At 44.9% G+C, this 18,898-nt stretch overlaps 3 protein-coding genes across 5 annotated transcripts in view; all 3 read left to right on the top strand.

Moving 5' to 3' along the window:
* The window catches only part of mtx1a (metaxin 1a), a 22,945-nt gene extending 8,305 nt beyond the window's left edge, over positions 1 to 14,640 (top strand). Inside the window, exons 7-15 of one of the 3 annotated variants that reach the window (XM_027275315.1) lie at positions 468 to 624; positions 717 to 773; positions 6,065 to 6,134; positions 6,255 to 6,334; positions 6,870 to 6,962; positions 11,248 to 11,430; positions 13,386 to 13,462; positions 13,837 to 13,994; positions 14,108 to 14,640. In XM_027275315.1, coding sequence (XP_027131116.1) covers positions 468 to 624; positions 717 to 773; positions 6,065 to 6,134; positions 6,255 to 6,334; positions 6,870 to 6,962; positions 11,248 to 11,430; positions 13,386 to 13,462; positions 13,837 to 13,994; positions 14,108 to 14,337 — 1,105 coding nt within the window. In that variant the 3' untranslated portion in view covers positions 14,338 to 14,640. Of the gene's footprint in view, positions 1 to 467; positions 631 to 716; positions 774 to 6,064; positions 6,135 to 6,254; positions 6,335 to 6,869; positions 6,963 to 11,247; positions 11,431 to 13,385; positions 13,463 to 13,836; positions 13,995 to 14,107 lie in introns of all 3 variants that reach the window. The other 2 variants (XM_027275314.1, XM_027275316.1) reach the window with 2 other exon arrangements.
* Positions 14,641 to 14,773: 133 nt separating this feature from the next.
* LOC113744656 (micronuclear linker histone polyprotein-like) lies at positions 14,774 to 16,840 on the top strand. The gene is made up of 2 exons (XM_027275301.1): positions 14,774 to 14,792; positions 15,855 to 16,840. The coding sequence occupies exons 1-2, from the start codon at positions 14,774 to 14,776 to the stop codon at positions 16,550 to 16,552; spliced, it is 717 nt and encodes a 238-aa protein (XP_027131102.1). The 3' UTR covers positions 16,553 to 16,840.
* Positions 16,841 to 17,283: 443 nt separating this feature from the next.
* LOC113744659 (thrombospondin-3a-like) overlaps positions 17,284 to 18,898 on the top strand; it is a 4,562-nt gene continuing 2,947 nt past the window's right edge. The window contains exons 1-2 of the mRNA XM_027275318.1: positions 17,284 to 17,835; positions 18,241 to 18,447. Coding sequence (XP_027131119.1) covers positions 17,754 to 17,835; positions 18,241 to 18,447 — 289 coding nt within the window. The 5' untranslated portion in view covers positions 17,284 to 17,753. The remainder of the gene's footprint in view (positions 17,836 to 18,240; positions 18,448 to 18,898) is intronic.

The raw sequence follows: 18,898 nt of genomic DNA, 5'->3' as shown, positions 1-18,898 counted from the left end.
GGCAGCCGAGATACTTTTATTCAATTTTATCAAGCAATTTTTACAATTTAGTTTTACTATTTTACCATTCTGCATTTTTAATGGGTTATATTTTATTTTTATGTGAGTTTAGTTTAGTTTAATGTGTCTTTAATCAGCCTCCGGTGTTTCCTCACTGCAAGATGATGAGATGGTGCTTCCTCAGTTTGTATAGCGCTTTGTGTATAATAGGGTGGGATGGGCAGTAGGAGGTGGAGGGCTGGGAGAATAGACATATATACACAGACATATATATATATATATACATATATACACACACACACACACACATATATGTATATTTACTGAGTGAGGTCAGCACATTTAAAATAACACAAACATGAAACCAGACAAAAACAAATGATGTCACATTTAATTTTTACTTCAATCGTAACATAAATTAAATTACATTAAATGATTGATTTTATTTTGTTAAATTATTTTGGTAGTCAAGTTGAGCTTCACTTCCGGCGTGAGAGGTCACGTCACCGGCTGAAGATGGCGGCGCCCGCCGAGTTGTTTTGCTGGGAAGGATCCTGGGGCTTACCGTCCGTGGACCCGGACTGTCTGGTGGTTCTGGTGAGTGTCCGTACGGACTGTCTGCTGGTTCTGGTGAGTGTCCGTGGACCCGGACTGTCTGGTGGTTCTGCTGGTTCTGGTGAGTGTCCGTGGACCCGGACTGTCTGCTGGTTCTGGTGGTTCTGCTGGTTCTGGTGGTTCTGGTGAGTGTCCGTACGGACTGTCTGCTGGTTCTGGTGGTTCTGCTGGTTCTGGTGAGTGTCCGTGTCAGTGACGCGGGAACAGCTGCTATGTTAGCATTAGCATGCTGACAGCACGAGGACATTTTTCCCGGGTAAATGGTGACGCACCGGGTCAGCTGACTGATCGATCAGTGTATCGATACACTGCTGTGATGACGTTCAAACGTTGTGACGTCACAGGGAACGTATCACGTGAACTGACGTAATAAGTCGACTTGTCACGATACGTCATTGTCCAGCTGTTGATGGTCAAGATCACGTGACGCGTTACTGAGACACGTGGTACAGTGTGTGTGTGTGTGTGTGTGTGTGTGTGTGTGTGTGTGTGTGTGTGTGTGTGTGTGTGTGATGGAAGTGCTGCCAGATGTATCCAGCGACCCCCGCAGTGACTAACCCTAACCCTTCTTTTTAAGTCGTGCTTGCGAAATCGGTCGCGTTCTCTTGCCGTCGACATGTTTACTGTCCCCGGCTTTAACTTTCCTCCTCTCCCGTCTTCATTACTGGACGACAATGAAAAACCTGCTTAATTTGTTGGATTAGGTTTTTTTTATTTGTTTGTTTGTTTTTATGTGACATGTCATTGGTACAAGATCATACATAACTAATTTATTTATTTAAACAAATAAATAAAAAGTATTAGGGCCACATTTAAATAAAAAAATCATTAAAAAAATATGACAAGTGTTAAAATGCTATAAAAAGAGTACAAAACAACAACAACAAAAATATCGAGATATATATCGTGTATCGCGATATAGCTTAAAAATATCGAGATATTGGTTACAGGCCATATCGTGCAGCCCTATGCTCAGCTAGAGTGGAGAGGGAGAGAAACATTTGTCCAAAAATACATTGGCAACAGCTCTCGTGGCCACAATGTCACTCTACAGAAATAATTTCCATATAAAACGTAGGAAAATTCGTGGGCTACGCAGCGAATCCCTGCTGAAGCTGTCAGACTTATAGTTTTTGGCGGGAGACGCACTGATGCTCCAGGATCACCACCGACAGCCCCCATCTACTCCCATGTAACTGGAGAGGAGAAATTTCCCAAAGGAGCACGGGGCACCTGTTCTTTCTCTCTCTCCCCAGGTCACATTTTTTAACTTCACACACTGAAATTCAGCATTGCACATGGTCGACAAGAGAGGAATGCTCACGGTCATTGGGCTTTTTGATACACCTACGTTTGGCATTAGTGTCCACTAGTTGGAGGGGCTTCATTTAAGAGATTTTTCTGTGTCTCTCAGCAGTCACTCACACACAGACAGAGAACAGCTGCAGTTACAAGCTCTGACCTGCAGCTGACCCTGGTTGCTCGGCAACCTCAAGCTGCCTTTGACTGACTTTACTGAAGTTCTGTGCTGCTGCAGTGTCAGTAATGATATGGGCCAACAACTTTTCTACCTTCTTTAACTCATTTTTTAACAGTAGTTGTAACTTCACACGACAAAAAATATGTGAGGTGGCGCAACCAAAGATTTATAAAAATATATTTTAATTTTTAAGATTATTTTCTTTGGCAACTATCCCTTAGGGTGTCTACACTAGGTTGCCTAACACATTATTTTATCATTGTGGTTTTTTTTTTTTTTTTTCACAATAATTAAAAATTTTTGCAGGTCAGGTTTTAAGTATCGTTAACGTCCAATTTTACATTTAAAGACAGGAAAACAATTACACAGTTCATACATTCAGTATAGTAACTACACACATTTCATTTAGAAACCATTTGGTTAATTTAACCTCATCATCATTAATTGGTTTAATTGGTTGTACCACCTGACAACATTAGTTATGACATGGAATGTGCTGAAACAGTGAATGGCAACAGTGAAGTATCATTTAACAAAATCATAACATTTTCAAATGTTGGTTCAACACTGGTAGACAATATCTCGTCTCAGTTATGTGCATTAAAGTATTCCCAGTCTGAATGCATTAGCCGTGTGTGCCGTGAATTGAGAGGCTCTGGCTCTGCAATCACTTTGAGCACGATGGGGCCAAGTGAATGCATTTCTTCCTCCCAGTTGCTGCATGCAGCTCGTCTCAATCTCTTCCCCAACTACTCACTGCTCTCATGGGCACTGGCCTGAAAAAAAAGAGTTTTATGATAAAATAACATTTTTCTGGTTTTACATTGGTTGTACCACCTGACATAGAAAGTGTAACAGCTGAAAGTAGTTATTAGTATTTGACAGAGATCTACAAACTTTTACTCCCAAGGGTCTCTTGGGATCTTCTGGCTGATGCAACATCCTGTTTATGGCTATTGTCTCTTCTCTTCAAAACAAAGTCCAGTGTTTATGGTTGCGCCACCCTGACATTTCTGAAATGTAAATTGCTGGACAAAAGTTTTGCAGTTACAGCTCTAAAACTATTGATATTTAAAAAAACAAAAAAACATTATCCAAAAGACTTCAAACATAAAATAATGCCAGAGTATTTTATTTTGAATTCATCATTGGGAAAATAACACACCTCAGAGGCCAAAACACAGAATAATATAATATTTGAATTTACTGAAAAATGTATGAAAATAAAAGGTTTTATAAAATTAAGTGGTGGATGAAAATATGCTTGTCATGTCATTGACCCATATATATATAATATATATCCATATATATATATTACTATATATAGATATATATATATATCTATAGTATATACATATATTGTTAAATAGGTCATACGGTCATCAATTAAAAAAAAATGTCTATGTATATGTGTCTGTGGGATAGATGTTTGACCGTGCATGTGACCAAAGGTTATTGGTCAGCCGCCACCGGAAGTAAACAAAAACACATTAATTGCGTTAATTTTTTTTAACACGTTAATTGTTTAAAATTAACGCATTAATTTTAACAGCACTATATATATACACACACACACACACACACACACACACACACACACATATAAATATTTTAGAAGAGTTTCAGTTTTAATGTCCGAAGCTGTCCATCATTAAACTATCTGAACCAAAATAAAACATGAATATTTAACAGTTACAGCCTGCTGTGATGTCACATCATGTTTTATTAATTAGCTCTGGTGACGATGGATCAGCTGATTTTCCGTCTGTCATGTCATGAAGGCTCGTCTTGTTTCTGTGGTTAAATCGGGCTGAAAAACGGTTTGTGACCACCCACAATGCACTGGTGCAGCAGACAGACGTGTTTCCATGACTGATGTGGTCCTGAGAGTCTGCAGACAGCAGCCTGCAGACCGCGCTCAGGGCTCACAGCGCACTGACTGATTAACCCTGACTGAAACATGTTTGTGTTGGAGCCACAACTGAGCGCGCTCAGTAGCAGCAGCAGCAGCAGTGCAGTCTGGGTAACTGTGGAGCGGTTGGGAAAGTGTGTCGAAGCATTTTTCCAAACCACAAACAGAACCTGAAAAAAACCTGCTGGAAACCTCCAAAGACTGAGTCACCAAGACCACGACCTGGACGAGGACCCAGAGCAGGCAGGCAGTCAGACAGACAGACAGGCAGGCAGGCAGGCAGACAGAGAACTGTCTGTCTGTCTGTTGGTTGTTAAAGTTCTGGTTCCAGATGTCCTCAGTCTCTAACAGCTGGCCTGGTTCAGTCCTGACCTGTCCTCGTCGTCCTCTGTCCACGCTTTCATTCATATTGGCTGTTGGAAAATGTGAGGTAATGTGAGGTCATGTGACGTCCAGTGACTGCTGTGATTGGACGCTGCGACACCTGAAGTTTGTTCATATTTTTAAATCTGACTGATGAGGACACACAGTGTTTACAGAGTGTGTGTGACATACACACACACACACACTCAGTGGAACAAACGTCTTCACTCTGGTTTTATGAGGAAAGTCTCGTTGGTGTTTCTGGTTGTAAAAGTTGAATGAAGCTTTTCTTCCAGATGTCTGAGTCAGAGAGAAACATTCCACTGAGACACACACACACACACACACACACACACACACACACACACACACACACACACACACACACACACAGCAGCCCTGTGAGCTAGCGACAGAACCTCTGAACCGGCAGTGTCCAGTCTAACAGTGAACACAGCGACAGAACCTCTGAACCGGCAGTGTCCAGTCTAACAGTGAACACAGCGACAGAACCTCTGAACCGGCAGTGTCCAGTCTAATAGTGAACACAGCGACAGAACCTCTTGAACCGGCAGTGTCACCAGACAGCGAACACAGCGACAGAACCTCTGAACCGGCAGTGTCCAGTCCAGCAGCGAACACAGCGACAGAACCTCTGAACCGGCAGTGTCCAGTCTAACAGCGAACACAGCGACAGAACCTCTGAACGGCAGTGTCCAGTCTAACAGCGAACACAGCGACAGAACCTCTGAACCCGCGGCAGTGTCCAGTCTAACAGTGAACACAGCGACAGAACTCTGAACCGGCAGTGTCCAGTCTAACAGTGAACACAGCGACAGAACCTCTGAACCGGCAGTGTCCAGTCCTAACAGTGAACACAGCGACAGAACCTCTGAACCAGCACTGTCCAGTCTAACAGTGAACACAGCGACAGAACCTCTGAACCAGCAGTGTCCAGTCTAACAGTGAACACAGTAACAGAACCTCTGAACCGGCAGCGTCCAGTCTTAATCACCTGTTGACATGTTGTTGATTGGTTGTTGACTGGTTGTTGATTGGTTGTTGACATGATGTTGATTGGTTGTTGACTTGTTGTTGATTGGGTGTTGACATGTTGTTTATATGGTGGTGGTTGACATGTGTGTTGAGGGTGGTGGGGACAGTGCGGGGGGGGGGGGTGGATGTTGGGGTGTTGACTTGGGTGGGGACTTGTTGTTGATGGGGTTGACGTGTTGGGTGACTTGGTTGTTGACTTGTTGTTGATGGGTGTGTGACATGTGTTTGAGTGTGGGTGTGTGACATGTTGTTGATTGGGTGTTGAACTTGTTGTTGACTGGGTTGTTGACTTGTGTTGTTGACTTGGTTTGTTGACTTGTTGTGATTGGGTGTTGACTTATGGTGTGAGTTGGGTGTTGACTGTTGTTGATTGTGTGATGACTTGTTGTTGACTTGTTGTTGACTTGTTGTTGATTGGGTGTTGACTTATTGTTGATTGGGTGTTGACATGTTGTTGATTGGGTGTTGACTTGTTGTTGACTTGTTGTTGATTGGGTGTTGACATGTTGTTGACTTGTTGTTGATTGGGTGTTGACTTGTTGTTGACTTGTTGTTGACTTGTTGTTGATTGGGTGTTGACATGTTGTTGATATGTTGTTGACTTGTTGTTGATTGGGTGTGTTGTCGTCTGTCTTCAGGCCTACGCTCAGTTTGCTGGAGCTCCTCTCAAGCTGAAGAAGATCTCAAACCCGTGGAGGAGTCCGAGTGGTGAGTGTCGATGTGTCTGAAACACATGAAGTGACCATGGTAGTTTGTTCCACAGAAGAGGATCCTGAAAGCTGAAAGCTCTGGCTCCCAAACTCATGTTGTTTGTTTCTGTTCTCACAGGATCACTTCCTGCTCTGAGGACCAATCAGAAAGAGACGTTGTCCAGGCCCTCTGACATCATCATCTATCTCAGGAAGCAGGTAACCACCTCCTTCCCAGCATGCATTAGGGCTGATAAACTGCATGGTGGTTAAAAACATGAAAAGTGTGTGTGTGTGTGTGTGTGTATGTGTGTGTGTGTATGTGTGTGTGTGTATTTGTGTGTGTGTGTATTTGTGTGTGTGTGTATTTGTGTGTGTGTGTTGACTGTAAACTCTGGTTTCCCAGCAGGAAGCAGCAGCACAGTCACATTCCAGCAGAGTGATAAAACTCTGAGGGAACACTCAGAGAACGCTCAGAGAACGCTCAGTTTCCTCTAACTTGTCCACTCTTGGTGTTTCTCTGTAACATCATCATGGACTGGTTCGGTTCTGGTGTTTGTGGACCTGCTGAGCGCTTTGTGCTCGTTGTCTCAGTGATGAATGCACAGCGCCATCTTGGCTGCTTCTTCTTCCTCCTCCGGCTCTGTCCAAATATGGTTGCTTCTGGTCCGGTCACTCAGCAGGTTCGGTCCGGTCACTCAGCAGTCTCTGGTCTGGTCCGGTCACTCAGCAGGTTCTGTTTGGTGTCTTTCAGAAATATAATGCAGACTTCGACCTGTCGGCAAAGGAGGGGGCCGACAGTTTGGCGTTCATCTCTCTGATGGAGGAGAAGCTCAGGCCGGCTCTGGTGAGTCTCTGATGGTTCTGTTGATCATTTCTCTGGACCCCTCCCCAATGTGACCAGTGATGACATGTTTAGCCGCATGTCGTCATTTCACCGCTGGCTGAATTGGACACCTTTCTGGGGAAAACCTGGTCTGATTAGGAGAGACGGCATCCATCCCACTTTGGATGGAGCAGCTCTCATATCTAGAAATATGGCCAAGTTTATTAGCTGACCAAAACCATGTCGACAACCCAGAGTTGAGACCAGGAAGCAGAGCTGCAGTCTTACACGCTTCTCTGCGCCTCCATTAGAGCAGTTGCCCACCCAGTCCTTTAGTATAGAGACTGTGTCTGTCCCCCGTCCACCTACATTATTTAAAGATAAAACAAACAGAAGAGGAGTTCATCATAAAAACTTAATACAAATTAAATCAACATCTCCAACAGTCCAAAATAAGAGAATTAAATGTGGACTATTGAATATCAGGTCTTTGTCATCTAAAGCTGTCTTAGTCAATGAATTAATATCTGACTATGATATTGATTTGTTTTGCCTCACTGAAACCTGGCTGCAGGAGGATGAATATGTTAGCTTAAATGAATCCACTCCTCCGAGTCATTATAATACTCATGTTCCTCGAAGTACTGGTCGAGGTGGTGGAGTTGGAGCCATATTTGACTCAAGTCTATTAATAAATCCCAAACCTAAACTAAATTATAATTCATTTGAAAGTCTTGTCCTTAGCCTCACTCACCCAACCTGGAAAACTTTACAGCCAATTTTATTTGTTACAGTATATCGAGCTCCAGGTCCTTATTCTGAATTTTTATCTGAATTTGCAGAATTTGCATCAGGCTTGATCCTTAAAACAGATAAAGTAATTATTGTAGGTGATTTTAACATTCATGTGGACAACCACAATGATAGTCTTAGTACTGCGTTTATCTCTCTATTAGACTCAATTGGCTTTTGTCAAAGTGTAAATAAACCGACTCATTGTCTGAACCACACTCTTGATCTTGTTCTTTCATATGGCATTGAAATTGATAATATAATAGTCTTCCCACAGAATCCTCTTCTGTCTGACCATTTTTTAATAACCTTTGAGTTCATACTACCGGACTATAAGCCTTTGTGTAGAAGCTTCTACAGCAGATGTTTATCTGATAGTGCTGTAGCCAAATTTAAGGAAGTGATTCCTTCAGCATTGAATCAAATGCCATGTCTAACTGTAACAGAGGACTTGTCTACTTCCTTTAGCCACCCACAAATAGACCATCTTGTTGATAGTATTACAGGCTCATTACGGACAACTCTAGACTCTATTGCACCTCTGAAAAAGAAGATAATTAAACAAAGAAGGCTAGCACCATGGTATAGCCAGCAGACTCGTAAATTAAAGCAAGAGGCACGTAAATCTGAACGCAAATGGCGTGCCACTAAACTGGAAGAATCTCATCTAGTCTGGCAAGATAATCTCAAAACATACAGGAAGGCTCTCCGTAATGCCAGAGCAGCCTATTACTCTTCTTTAATTGAGGAGAATAAGAACAACCCCAGGTTTCTCTTCAGCACTGTAGCCAGGCTAACAGAGAATCACAGCTCTACTGAACCATCTATTCCTTTAGGTCTAAGTAGCAATGACTTCATGAGCTTCTTTAATGATAAGATTATAACTATTAGAGACAAAATCCATCACCTCTTGCCCTCAACAGGCATTGATCTGCATTCTGATACAGCAAGTTTTGAAACAGCTGTAAAACCTGATATGTATTTAGACTGTTTTTCCCCCATCGACCTTCATCAAATAACTTTAATCATTTCTGCAGCTAAGCCGTCATCCTGTCTCTTAGACTCCATCCCAACCAGGTTGCTCAAGGATGTTTTACCTGTAGTTAGTAATTCGTTATTGGATATGATTAATCTGTCTTTATTATCAGGATATGTACCACAGTCCTTTAAGGTAGCTGTAATTAAACCTCTTCTTAAAAAGCCCACTCTAGACCCAGAGGTCTTAGCCAACTACAGACCGATATCAAACCTTCCCTTTCTGTCTAAGATACTTGAGAAAGCTGTAGCTAATCAGCTGTGTGACTTTCTCCATAACAATAGTCTATTTGAGGATTTTCAGTCAGGATTTAGAGTGCATCATAGCACAGAGACCGCATTAGTCAAAGTTACAAATGACCTCCTAATGGCATCAGACAAAGGACTCATCTCTGTACTTGTCCTGTTAGATCTTAGTGCTGCATTTGACACCATTGACCATCAAATTCTTTTACAGAGACTGGAACATCGAATTGGCATCAAAGGAACCGCCCTAAGCTGGTTTAAATCGTACTTTTTAGATCGATCTCAGTTTGTTCACGTCAATGATGAATCCTCCATGCAGACCAAAGTTTGTCATGGAGTCCCACAAGGTTCTGTACTTGGACCACTTCTATTCAGTTTATATATGCTTCCTTTAGGGAACATTATTAGGAATCACTCTATCAATTTTCATTGTTATGCTGACGACACCCAATTATATTTATCGATCAAGCCTGATGCAACCAATCAGTTAACTAAACTCCAAGCATGCCTTAAGGATATAAAAAGTTGGATGACCTACAATTTTTTGATGTTAAATTCAGACAAAACTGAAGTTCTTGTAATTGGACCCAAACACCTCAGAAACTCTCTTTCTAGAGACTTAGTTACTTTAGATGGGATCACCCTGGCCTCCAGCTCCACTGTAAAGAATCTTGGAGTTGTTTTTGATCAGGATTTGTCCTTTAACGTCCACATAAAACAAATTTCGAGGACTGCATTCTTCCACTTACGTAACATCGCTAAAATCAGACGCATTGTCTCTCAGGCGGATGCAGAAAAACTAGTCCACGCATTTGTTACTTCAAGGCTGGACTATTGTAACTCTTTGTTATCAGGCTGCTCCAATAAGTCTCTGAGGACTTTGCAGTTAATTCAGAATGCTGCTGCACGTGTTCTGACAGGAACCAAGATCAGAGATCACATCTCTCCCATTCTGGCTTCCTTGCATTGGCTCCCTGTTAAATCTAGAATAGAATTTAAATTCTTCTCCTTACTTACAAAGCTCTTCATGGTCAGGCACCATCATATCTAAAAGAGCTCATAGTACCTTACTACCCCTCTAGAACACTGCGCTCTCAGGACGCTGGGTTCCTTGTGGTTCCTTGTGGTTCCTTGTGGTTCCTTGTGGTTCCTATAGTCTCCAAAAGTAGATTGGGAGCCAGAGCTTTCAGCTATCAGGCTCCTCTTCTGTGGAACAAACTACCATTCTGGGTTCAGGAGGCAGACACGGTCAACACCTTTAAGAATAGACTGAAGACTTTCCTCTTTGATAGAGCTTATAGTTAGGGCTGGCTCAGGTCATCCCTTAGTTATGCTGCCATAGGATTAGACTGCCGGGGGACTCCCCCTCCCTCGTTTTTCCTCACTTGAACCGAGGGTCTAAAGGCCCACTCACACCGGGGACACAAGCACCATGGAATGGCTGCGCCACAGTCACCGGAGATGATCGCTGCCACTCTAATCAATGAGACCACTCACCACACAGGGCGCGCCGCGGAACGTCTCGGCAGCGACTCTCTGCGCTGCGGTCATTCCGTAATTACGTAGCATTTCTATTTTTGAAGCGAGCCGTTGCTAAACCGCATAAAGCTGAACAGAGCCAATCGCACCAGACAGGAAATCCGACACAGAATCAATGTAATACACTTCCACCCCCGTTTAAAATAAAACACAATACGCAGTTCATGTAGCCTATCACACCTTCACATCAACATTACGTGATGACCGGTGACACCAGGTGAGCAGTCCGTCGATCAAAGGGTCTCAACATGAACGATGAGACTGATTGTTAAAGTGGAACATCACACAATCATTTATGACACAACAGATGCGTTTTATAATCTCCTCCACGTCAGAGAAGCAAAGTCAGCTGTTTGTTGTTGTTTACTTTAGTTTATCGCGGGGTCTCGCGTTTGTTCAGGATTCTCGCGTGATCTTGCGTGAATACGGCCGTCTAGCTACGCTGCCGCCACGCGCCCGGTGTGAGTGGACGCGGGGCAGAGGACGGAGCTAAACCGAGGCTTACGTCCCCTGTGTGAGTCCCCAGTAAGGACAGAGGGTGTCACTCCCTGTACAGATTGTAAAGCCTCAGAGGAAAATGTGTTTTGTGACTTTGGGCTATACAAATAAATTTGATTTGATCTGATGATATTTGATCATCACAGACCGGTTTGGTTCTGATGGTTCTGTTGAACGTTCTGTCCGTCTGTCACAGATCTACACGTTCTGGATTGAGACGAAGAATTATGTGGACGTGACCCGCCGCTGGTACGCCGAGCACATGCCGTTCCCTCTGAACTTCTTCGTGCCCGGACGGATGCAGCACGGCCAGCTGGAAAAACTGCGACTGCTGCGAGGAAACGAGAGCCTGGAGGCCGGAGAGGAGCTGGAGAAGGAGGTGAAGACACGTTAGGATGTTTGTATGTCAAGCCTGCGGTGACGGAAACTAACATGACTTTAATTTGACGTCAGGAGTTTTCCAGCTCGTCACAGATCTGGTTTCCATGTGTTCAGAATGCTCGCTGAAAGGAGAAACCTCCTCTGTGTTTTTCTGTTGGAAAACTGCTGAAACAATCTGACTGTGGAAAGAGGTCAGAGGTCAAGAGGCGTTCAGGGAACATCGTTAAAGAACAGTTTGTTCTGTCAGCTGAAGTTTGTGAAATGTTTCCGTGGACACAGACAGCAGCTGGCTCTGAATCTTTGGAAGGTTTTCTCCGGCTGTTCACGCTCCCCTGAGGACACATCTTTATGTTGGTGCTGACCTCTGACCTTTGATGCAGTGTTTCTAAATCGAGCCCAGCTGTTTGCTCTTTGCCTCACTTTAACAGTTTTATTCATATTTAATTCAGATGTTTATTTGTTCTATGATGACCTATGAAAATATATTCCATACAAAGATTATGCAGATTTTTTAGCGCTTCACAGAAGATGAACAATCAGTCATCTTCACTCAGAGTCCACTGACTCTCGTGGTCTCAGTTTTGATTGTGACGTGTTATGACTAGGGATGCACTGATCCGATATTGGTATCGGTACTGGCCACGATATTAAAGAAACTTCTAGATCAGGTATCAGTGACAGTGAGTCGATCCATGTCGGCCGATCTATTCACTTTATCCATCAGTTCTATGCTGTGCGCTGTGACTGACGTCATACGCGAGCAGCACGGTGTGATGAAGCTCACATTGTTTTCAGAACGGAGCGAGTCAAAGGATCGGCGGTCTGGAACTTTTTCACACTACCTCAGCCAACAAACTCCGGCTGCCTGCAACACCTGCGCAGTAAATGTTCTGAGGGGGGTGGTAAAACTTCAAGTTACAACACAACCAACTTAATCAAGCAGCTACAGAAATGCCACGGCAGAGAGCGCGGAGTTCACTGAACTGAGAGAACAAAGCGGAGGCGGCATGAAGCAGCTAACTTTGAAGGAGGTGAAGGAAAGGTGGAAAATGTTGAAATAATTTTTGCACTAAACTAAACCATTACAAACAGCAGTTTATTTTGAATGTCTATCAAGCTGGTGAAGCTATTGTTTTTCTTTAAGATTGTTCTACTGGTGCACAGTAAGGATGCGCCGATCGATCGGCCGCCGATCGTTATCGGCCAATATGGACCCTAAACAGATTGACCGGTGGGCTCTCAAAGTGCAGATCAGAAAAGCCGATCTAATTTTTTTTTTGACGTGATAAAAAAAAGATATTTTTTTTACTTGAGGGACTAAGGCAAGTAAATTAAGTCATTTTTATTTATTTTTATTTCATCTATTGCTCTTGACAGAGCATGTAGAGTTTAATAAAAAGTTTGTGCTACATAAAGATGGTGATTGTATTTATTTATTTTAGTACAAATGGTTTTACCACTTTAAGTGGTGCACAAGGCTAGACTGTAAATACATGACATGGAGAATTATTATTCTCCCATCCATTCTGTGATCGGTATCGGCAGATTTATGATTCCTGTGATCGGATCAGCCCCAAAAAATGCTGATTGGAGCATCCCTAGTGCACAGTTATTAAATAAAGAAGTAATTCAGTACATTTATCTGTTTGTTTTAAAAAAAATAGGAAATGTTTAAGTCAAGTCTGATGTTGCCTTGCACAAAAGAGTGATCCCAGTCTTTTCCACGCAATGAGACATACAGTTTGTTAATGTAATTCTGCGCTGTTTTTCTGTATCGGTATCGGCCGATACTAAACCTCAGATTTCCGTATCAGAGGTGAAAAAAGCAGATCGGTGCAACCCTAGTTATGACGCATTGTGACCTGTTGTGACTTGTGTTGTCGCGTGTCACGACGTGTCATGACGTGCTGTGACATGTCATGACGTGTTGTTGACGTGTTGTGTGTGTTTCAGTTGTACCGTGATGCTGCAGAGTGTATGAACCTGCTGTCCCAGCGCCTTGGCTCACACAAGTTCTTCTTTGGAGACTCGTAAGTTTGTCCACACTTCCTCTGACGACCATCACATGACTATCCTCAGACACTCTCAGGTGTGAAGGTCGTCAAGATGACAGACGACCTTCAGATTTTAACGTGGCCTTCAGCCTGCCTGATATCCACTTGGTCCTTGGACTCCCACATGTCAGTTGAATTGAAGAAGTCTTTTGATGAGACGGATAGATCAGATACATTTGAAACCATCAGGACTGTTCATGCAGCTCATGAGGTTCTGGTTCTGATTATTCTCTATAGACATCTGCATGTTATCCTTCCTTATCTCTCAGCTTCATTATATTATTGGACCATGTAACAGCAGTGTAGACTTTCTGGTCCTCATGAGTCATAGATGTCTGTTGTGACTGCAGGCCATCATCTCTGGACGCCTACGTGTTCGGTCATTTGGCGCCCATCCTCAAGTCCAAACTGCCTAACGGGAAACTGCAACAGCACCTGAAGTCTCTTGAAAACCTGACCAACTTCTGCACCAACATCCTGCTGCTGTACTTCCCCCGAGATGGCCGAGGTGAGTACACGATCCACCAAGGGCCGAATGCTGTAACAAGGATCATATATTACTAATCATCACAGATTGTCTCAGACATTAACAAGCTCCTCCATGTTGTTTTTGCTTTTCAGAGAGCTCCAGTCAGAAGACGTCCTCTCAGCCTGAAGGTGGAGACTTCGACCACGTCCCCAACAAACGGAGGAAGCAGTTCCTGTCAGCGCTGGTAGCTCTGGGTGCCATGCTGAGCTATGCCCTCCTGACCGGGATGGTGTCCATCCAACATGTCCAGCAGGAGGCGCTGGAGGCGCCGCCAGACCTGCAGACCATTGGATCCCACGAGGAGGAAGAGGGAGATGGCTGAGACGCAGGTCAATATGACGGGACTTCATGGACAGTAGTGAAAATGTTGAGGAAATAATCAGAAAACCATTGGAGGTCAATAATCAACGTATCAGCAGACAGGAAGTCGATGTTGGTGCTGGTTTATGTACAAAAAATCATTTTTTTTTAAATTTCTGTTTAACTTTTGTTCATTTTTTTTAAACGTTGGCTTTTCCTTAAACAAATTATTTAAAAAAAAATTGTCTTTTTTTTCTTTCTGCCTTCAACAGAATATTCACATGATAACAACAAATAATAAATCTACAGATGGAATAACACCAAATGAGTTTATTTTTCAAAGTTAGTTCTGATAGCAACGCCATAAAATGTTTGAACTGAAATTATTGTGTTGGGGTACTGAAATGACTGAGGAGTGTTGGGGTACTGAAATGATTGAGGGGTGTTGGGGTACTGAAATGATTGAGGAGTATTGGGGTACTGAAATGATTGAGAGGTGTTGGGGTACTGAAATGATTGAGGGGTGTTGGGGTACTGAAATGATTGAGGGGTGTTGGGGTCCTGAAATGATTGAGGTGTGTTGGGGTACTGAAATGATTGAGGGGTGTTGGGGTACTGAAATGATTGAGGGGTGTTGAGGTACTAAAATGACTGAGGGGTGTTGGGGTACTGAAATGATTGAGGGGTGTAGTAAGTTGTGATGAATAGTTGCAGTTTGGCTTGTCGAGGGTCAAACTCTCCCTGAACAGCTTCATTCTTTCCGTGGACTCTCTCATGTTTCTGTTTTAATATTTCAAACGCTCTCATCTCCCAGTTAGACCTGAAGCAGCCAAACCTCTGACCCCACACTGATCATATTACCTCTACATAACTGACACACAAAACCTGAAGCTGCTGCTTAACCAGCCGGGCGGCACTGGTTTGTTTCTTTAAGGGGGGTCCAGCAGGGGGACTTTCATGAGCTGCAAACCGACACAACAAGAGATCAACGAAACAACAACATTCACATGTGGAGCTAGATGGAAACTTTAACACCCCACCCCCACCCCGAGTCTCCACCCGCCCTGACCGGGTCTGGACCCTAGGGACGTACAGCTGCACATGATGCCATCACACAGGAATCCGGCCCTGGCTCCTGTTCACCCCGCTGAGTGCTGTAACGTTCCCCCTCCTGCTCGGTTTAATGAGCTGATCTGGAAGCAGTTTGTGGGGATGAATGTTTTCTGAAAAAAACCTGTAATGCTGTGTTGTCTCGCCTGTTTGACGCTGCAGGCTCGACTCAGAAAGAAGTCCCGCTGCTGTCCGAGGGTGGAGGAGGGGTTTCCTCCCTCCCCTCACCTGCTGTTAAACACATGTTTCCATGGCAACGCTCCAGAGTCGGAAACAAACAGTCCTAAAGTGTCAGGCGGTCTGAAGGCAGAACCACTGCAGGTCCTGGTCTCTCTTTGTTCCACTGATTTCATGTCTGTGGATTCTACAAACACACTCCCAGTTTGGACCGGTTCCCCCAGAAAACACCCAGTTTACATTTTTACTGAGTGAGCTTCAGGGAGACCAACAGGGGGACCAGCAGGAGGACGGGCAGGAGGTCCAACGGGAGGACCAGTAGGAGGTCCAACAGGAGGACCAGCAGGAGGACTGACAGGAGGGCCAACAGGTGGACCAGCAGGAGGACCGACAGAAGATCCAACAGGAGGTTCAGCAGGAGGTCCAACAGGAGGTCCAACAGAAGGTCCAACAGGAGGTCCAACAGGAGGACCAGCAGAAGGTCCAACAGGAGGACCAGCAGGAGGACCAGCAGGAGGACCAACAGGAGGACCAACAGGAGGACCAGCAGGAGGACCAGCAGGAGGACTGACAGGAGGGCCAACAGGAGGACCGACAGGAGATCCAACAGGAGGTTCAGCAGGAGGTCCAACAGGAGGTCCAACAGGAGGACCAGCAGGAGGACTGACAGGAGGGCCAACAGGAGGACCGACAGGAGATCCAACAGGAGGTCCAACAGGAGGTCCAACAGGAGGTCCAGCAGGAGGTCCAACAGGAGGACCAACAGGAGGACCAGCAGGAGGACCAGCAGGAGGACCAGCGGGAGGACCAACAGGAGGTCCAGCAGGAGGACCAGCAGGAGGTCCAACAGGAGGTCCAGCAGGAGGACCAGCAGGAGGTCCAACAGGACTACTGGGACCCAGAGGAAGACCCAGAGGGTCCCGGTTGAGAAGTCCTCTCTCAGCGTTTAAGAAAAACAAAGTTTATTTCATCTTTAATAAACTTTCCAAACTTAAAGGTCCAGTCTGCTGGACTTCTGATTGTTACCCCCTCATCTCACCCTGTCGTTCCTAACATGAAGGAGAAACTACGGCCACCACAGAATCACAGAATCCAGAATCACTTCAGTTTGTCTGTTTGTGTAGAAACATGGCCGGCCACAGCGCCACCAACAGTCTAATGTGAGGATTGATCTGACACACCGGACCTTTAATCTGTTCGTTAAAGTGCTGCAGGCGTGATCAGCTGTTCTGTTCTGTCTGTACTGACGGACTGAACCAGAATCAGCTGTCCAGACTCTGAACCTTCAGCCCCCTCTCTGCCGGGGTCTGCAGGACTGAATGGAGGTCCAGAACAAAAGCTGAATGGACCGGTCCTGACCTCTGACCTCTGACCTCTCACACTGATGAGGCTGTTCAATCACTTCCATGATTCATTATTTGAAGTTTTTCCAAACTGATGCAACATTTCAAACATCAAAAACATAAAAACTGTTTTTAAAATAAATGAAATTAAATATTCAAATTTTATAGAAATGTAATGACGTTTAGTTTTTATTTTAACATGAAATAAAAAATGAATTAATTATGATGAAGTGTTTTATTTTTAATTATTTAAACTGTAGTTTCAAAATAAAAGTCTGACGTAAATAAATAAATAGTGTCAGTTTTAGTTAAATTAATTATAATTGATTAATCTGATGATTTCAAATTGTTCTGTTGTTTTTCCGTCAGCAGAGTCTCGCGCGCTTTATGTTAATGAGCTCCTTCATCGCGCGCACGAGCCGTGTGGAGTTGCTGCGCTCGTGCACCGTCCGTTAGTTGGTCTCCGGTTGGTCCGGCGCTCCTCGGTCCGGTCCTCTTCTCTGTCCTCTCCTCGGTCCGGTCCTCTCCTGGGTCCTCTCCTCGGTCCGGTCCGCTCCCCGGCTCCGCTGTCGTGTCGTGCCCGCTCTGCTCGGCAGTCTGTCGGCGTGGACTCGGTTCGTTGTCCCGGTTTTCCTCTTTCAAAGTTCGGTCTGTTCCAGCCGGTTCTGCTCCAGTTCCCCCCGCTGACGGTTCGGTTCTCCATCTCCTGGTTCCACATCTGCCGCCTGCTCCGTGTTTTTACGCTCCGGACCTGTCGGCTCCTGGTCCGGTTCGGTTCGTTCCTGGTCCGGTTCCCTTCGTGTCAGACATGGGTTGGAGTGTGGTGGTCCCGGTTCTGCTGGCAGTCATCTGTGTTGGACTGGGAGTACCGGACGGACCGGACATTCAAGGTAACACCGAACAAAAAAAAAAAGTTCTGTTCGAACCAAACCTGGTGAGTCATCAGAGCCAGTGACGTCACAGAACCCTTTAACAGTTGATGAGTTTTTGCTGGAGATGCGAGCAGCATGAAGAGTAACTAAAGTAACTAAAGTAACTAAGTAACGAGCACGCGTGGTTACCTGACACCTGCCGTGCTGCGTTCAGGTTCATCAGAACGAATCACTGATTGGACAATCGCCGTTGTCATGGTTACATCAGGGGACAGGCAGTGGTCAGTGTATTAATCGTCTCCATGGTAACCTGTGGTCAGTGAATTAATCGTCTCCATGGTAACCTGTGGTCAGTGTATTAATCGTCTCCATGGTAACCTGTGGTCAGTGTATTAATCGTCTCCATGGTAACCTGCCCCGCAGTGATCGACGTGCTGAGCCTCCAGGACTCCAGGCAGAGCGTGGCGGCCGTGGAGAAGCTGTCGGCCGGTCTGAGCGCGCTCAGTGACGTGTACGTGGTGTCCACGCTCAGGCTGCCCGTGAAGCTCGGCGGGGTTCTGTTGGGTCTGTACAGCAAACAGGACAACAGGAAGTACCTGGAGCTCGCCGTCATGGGGAAGATCAACAAAGGTGGTACATTTAACTGGACCAGAACCAGAACCAGAACTGTTCAAACTCCCAGAACTTTATTTAAAGCCTGATTCGGCCCAGTCTGGTCTGATCAGCTGGTCTCTGCTGGTTCTGGTTCTGTTGTCTCTTCATCCTGATAATAAAAAGTGCCCACCATAAATGGACCGAACCCAGAACGAACGACCCCTTTACCAGACCGAACCCAGAACAGACGACTCGTTTACCGGACCGAACCCAGAACAGACGACTTGTTTAACGGACCGAGCCCAGAACAGACGACTCGTTTACCGGACCGAACCCAGAACAGACGTTTAGTTAATTTCCATCAGTCGTCAGTGAGCTCATCTAATATTTCTCCTCCTCCCCCTCTTCCTCTTCCTCCTCCTCTTCCCCCTCCTCCTCCTCTTCCCCCTCCTCTTCCACCCCCTCCTCTTCCTCCTCCTCTTCCCCC

This window comes from Larimichthys crocea, unplaced genomic scaffold (assembly GCF_000972845.2).
Source record: "Larimichthys crocea isolate SSNF unplaced genomic scaffold, L_crocea_2.0 scaffold100, whole genome shotgun sequence".
NCBI lineage: Eukaryota > Metazoa > Chordata > Actinopteri > Sciaenidae > Larimichthys > Larimichthys crocea.
The sequence above is the reverse complement of the archived record's forward strand: the minus strand, read 5'-3'. Positions and strand labels throughout refer to the sequence as shown.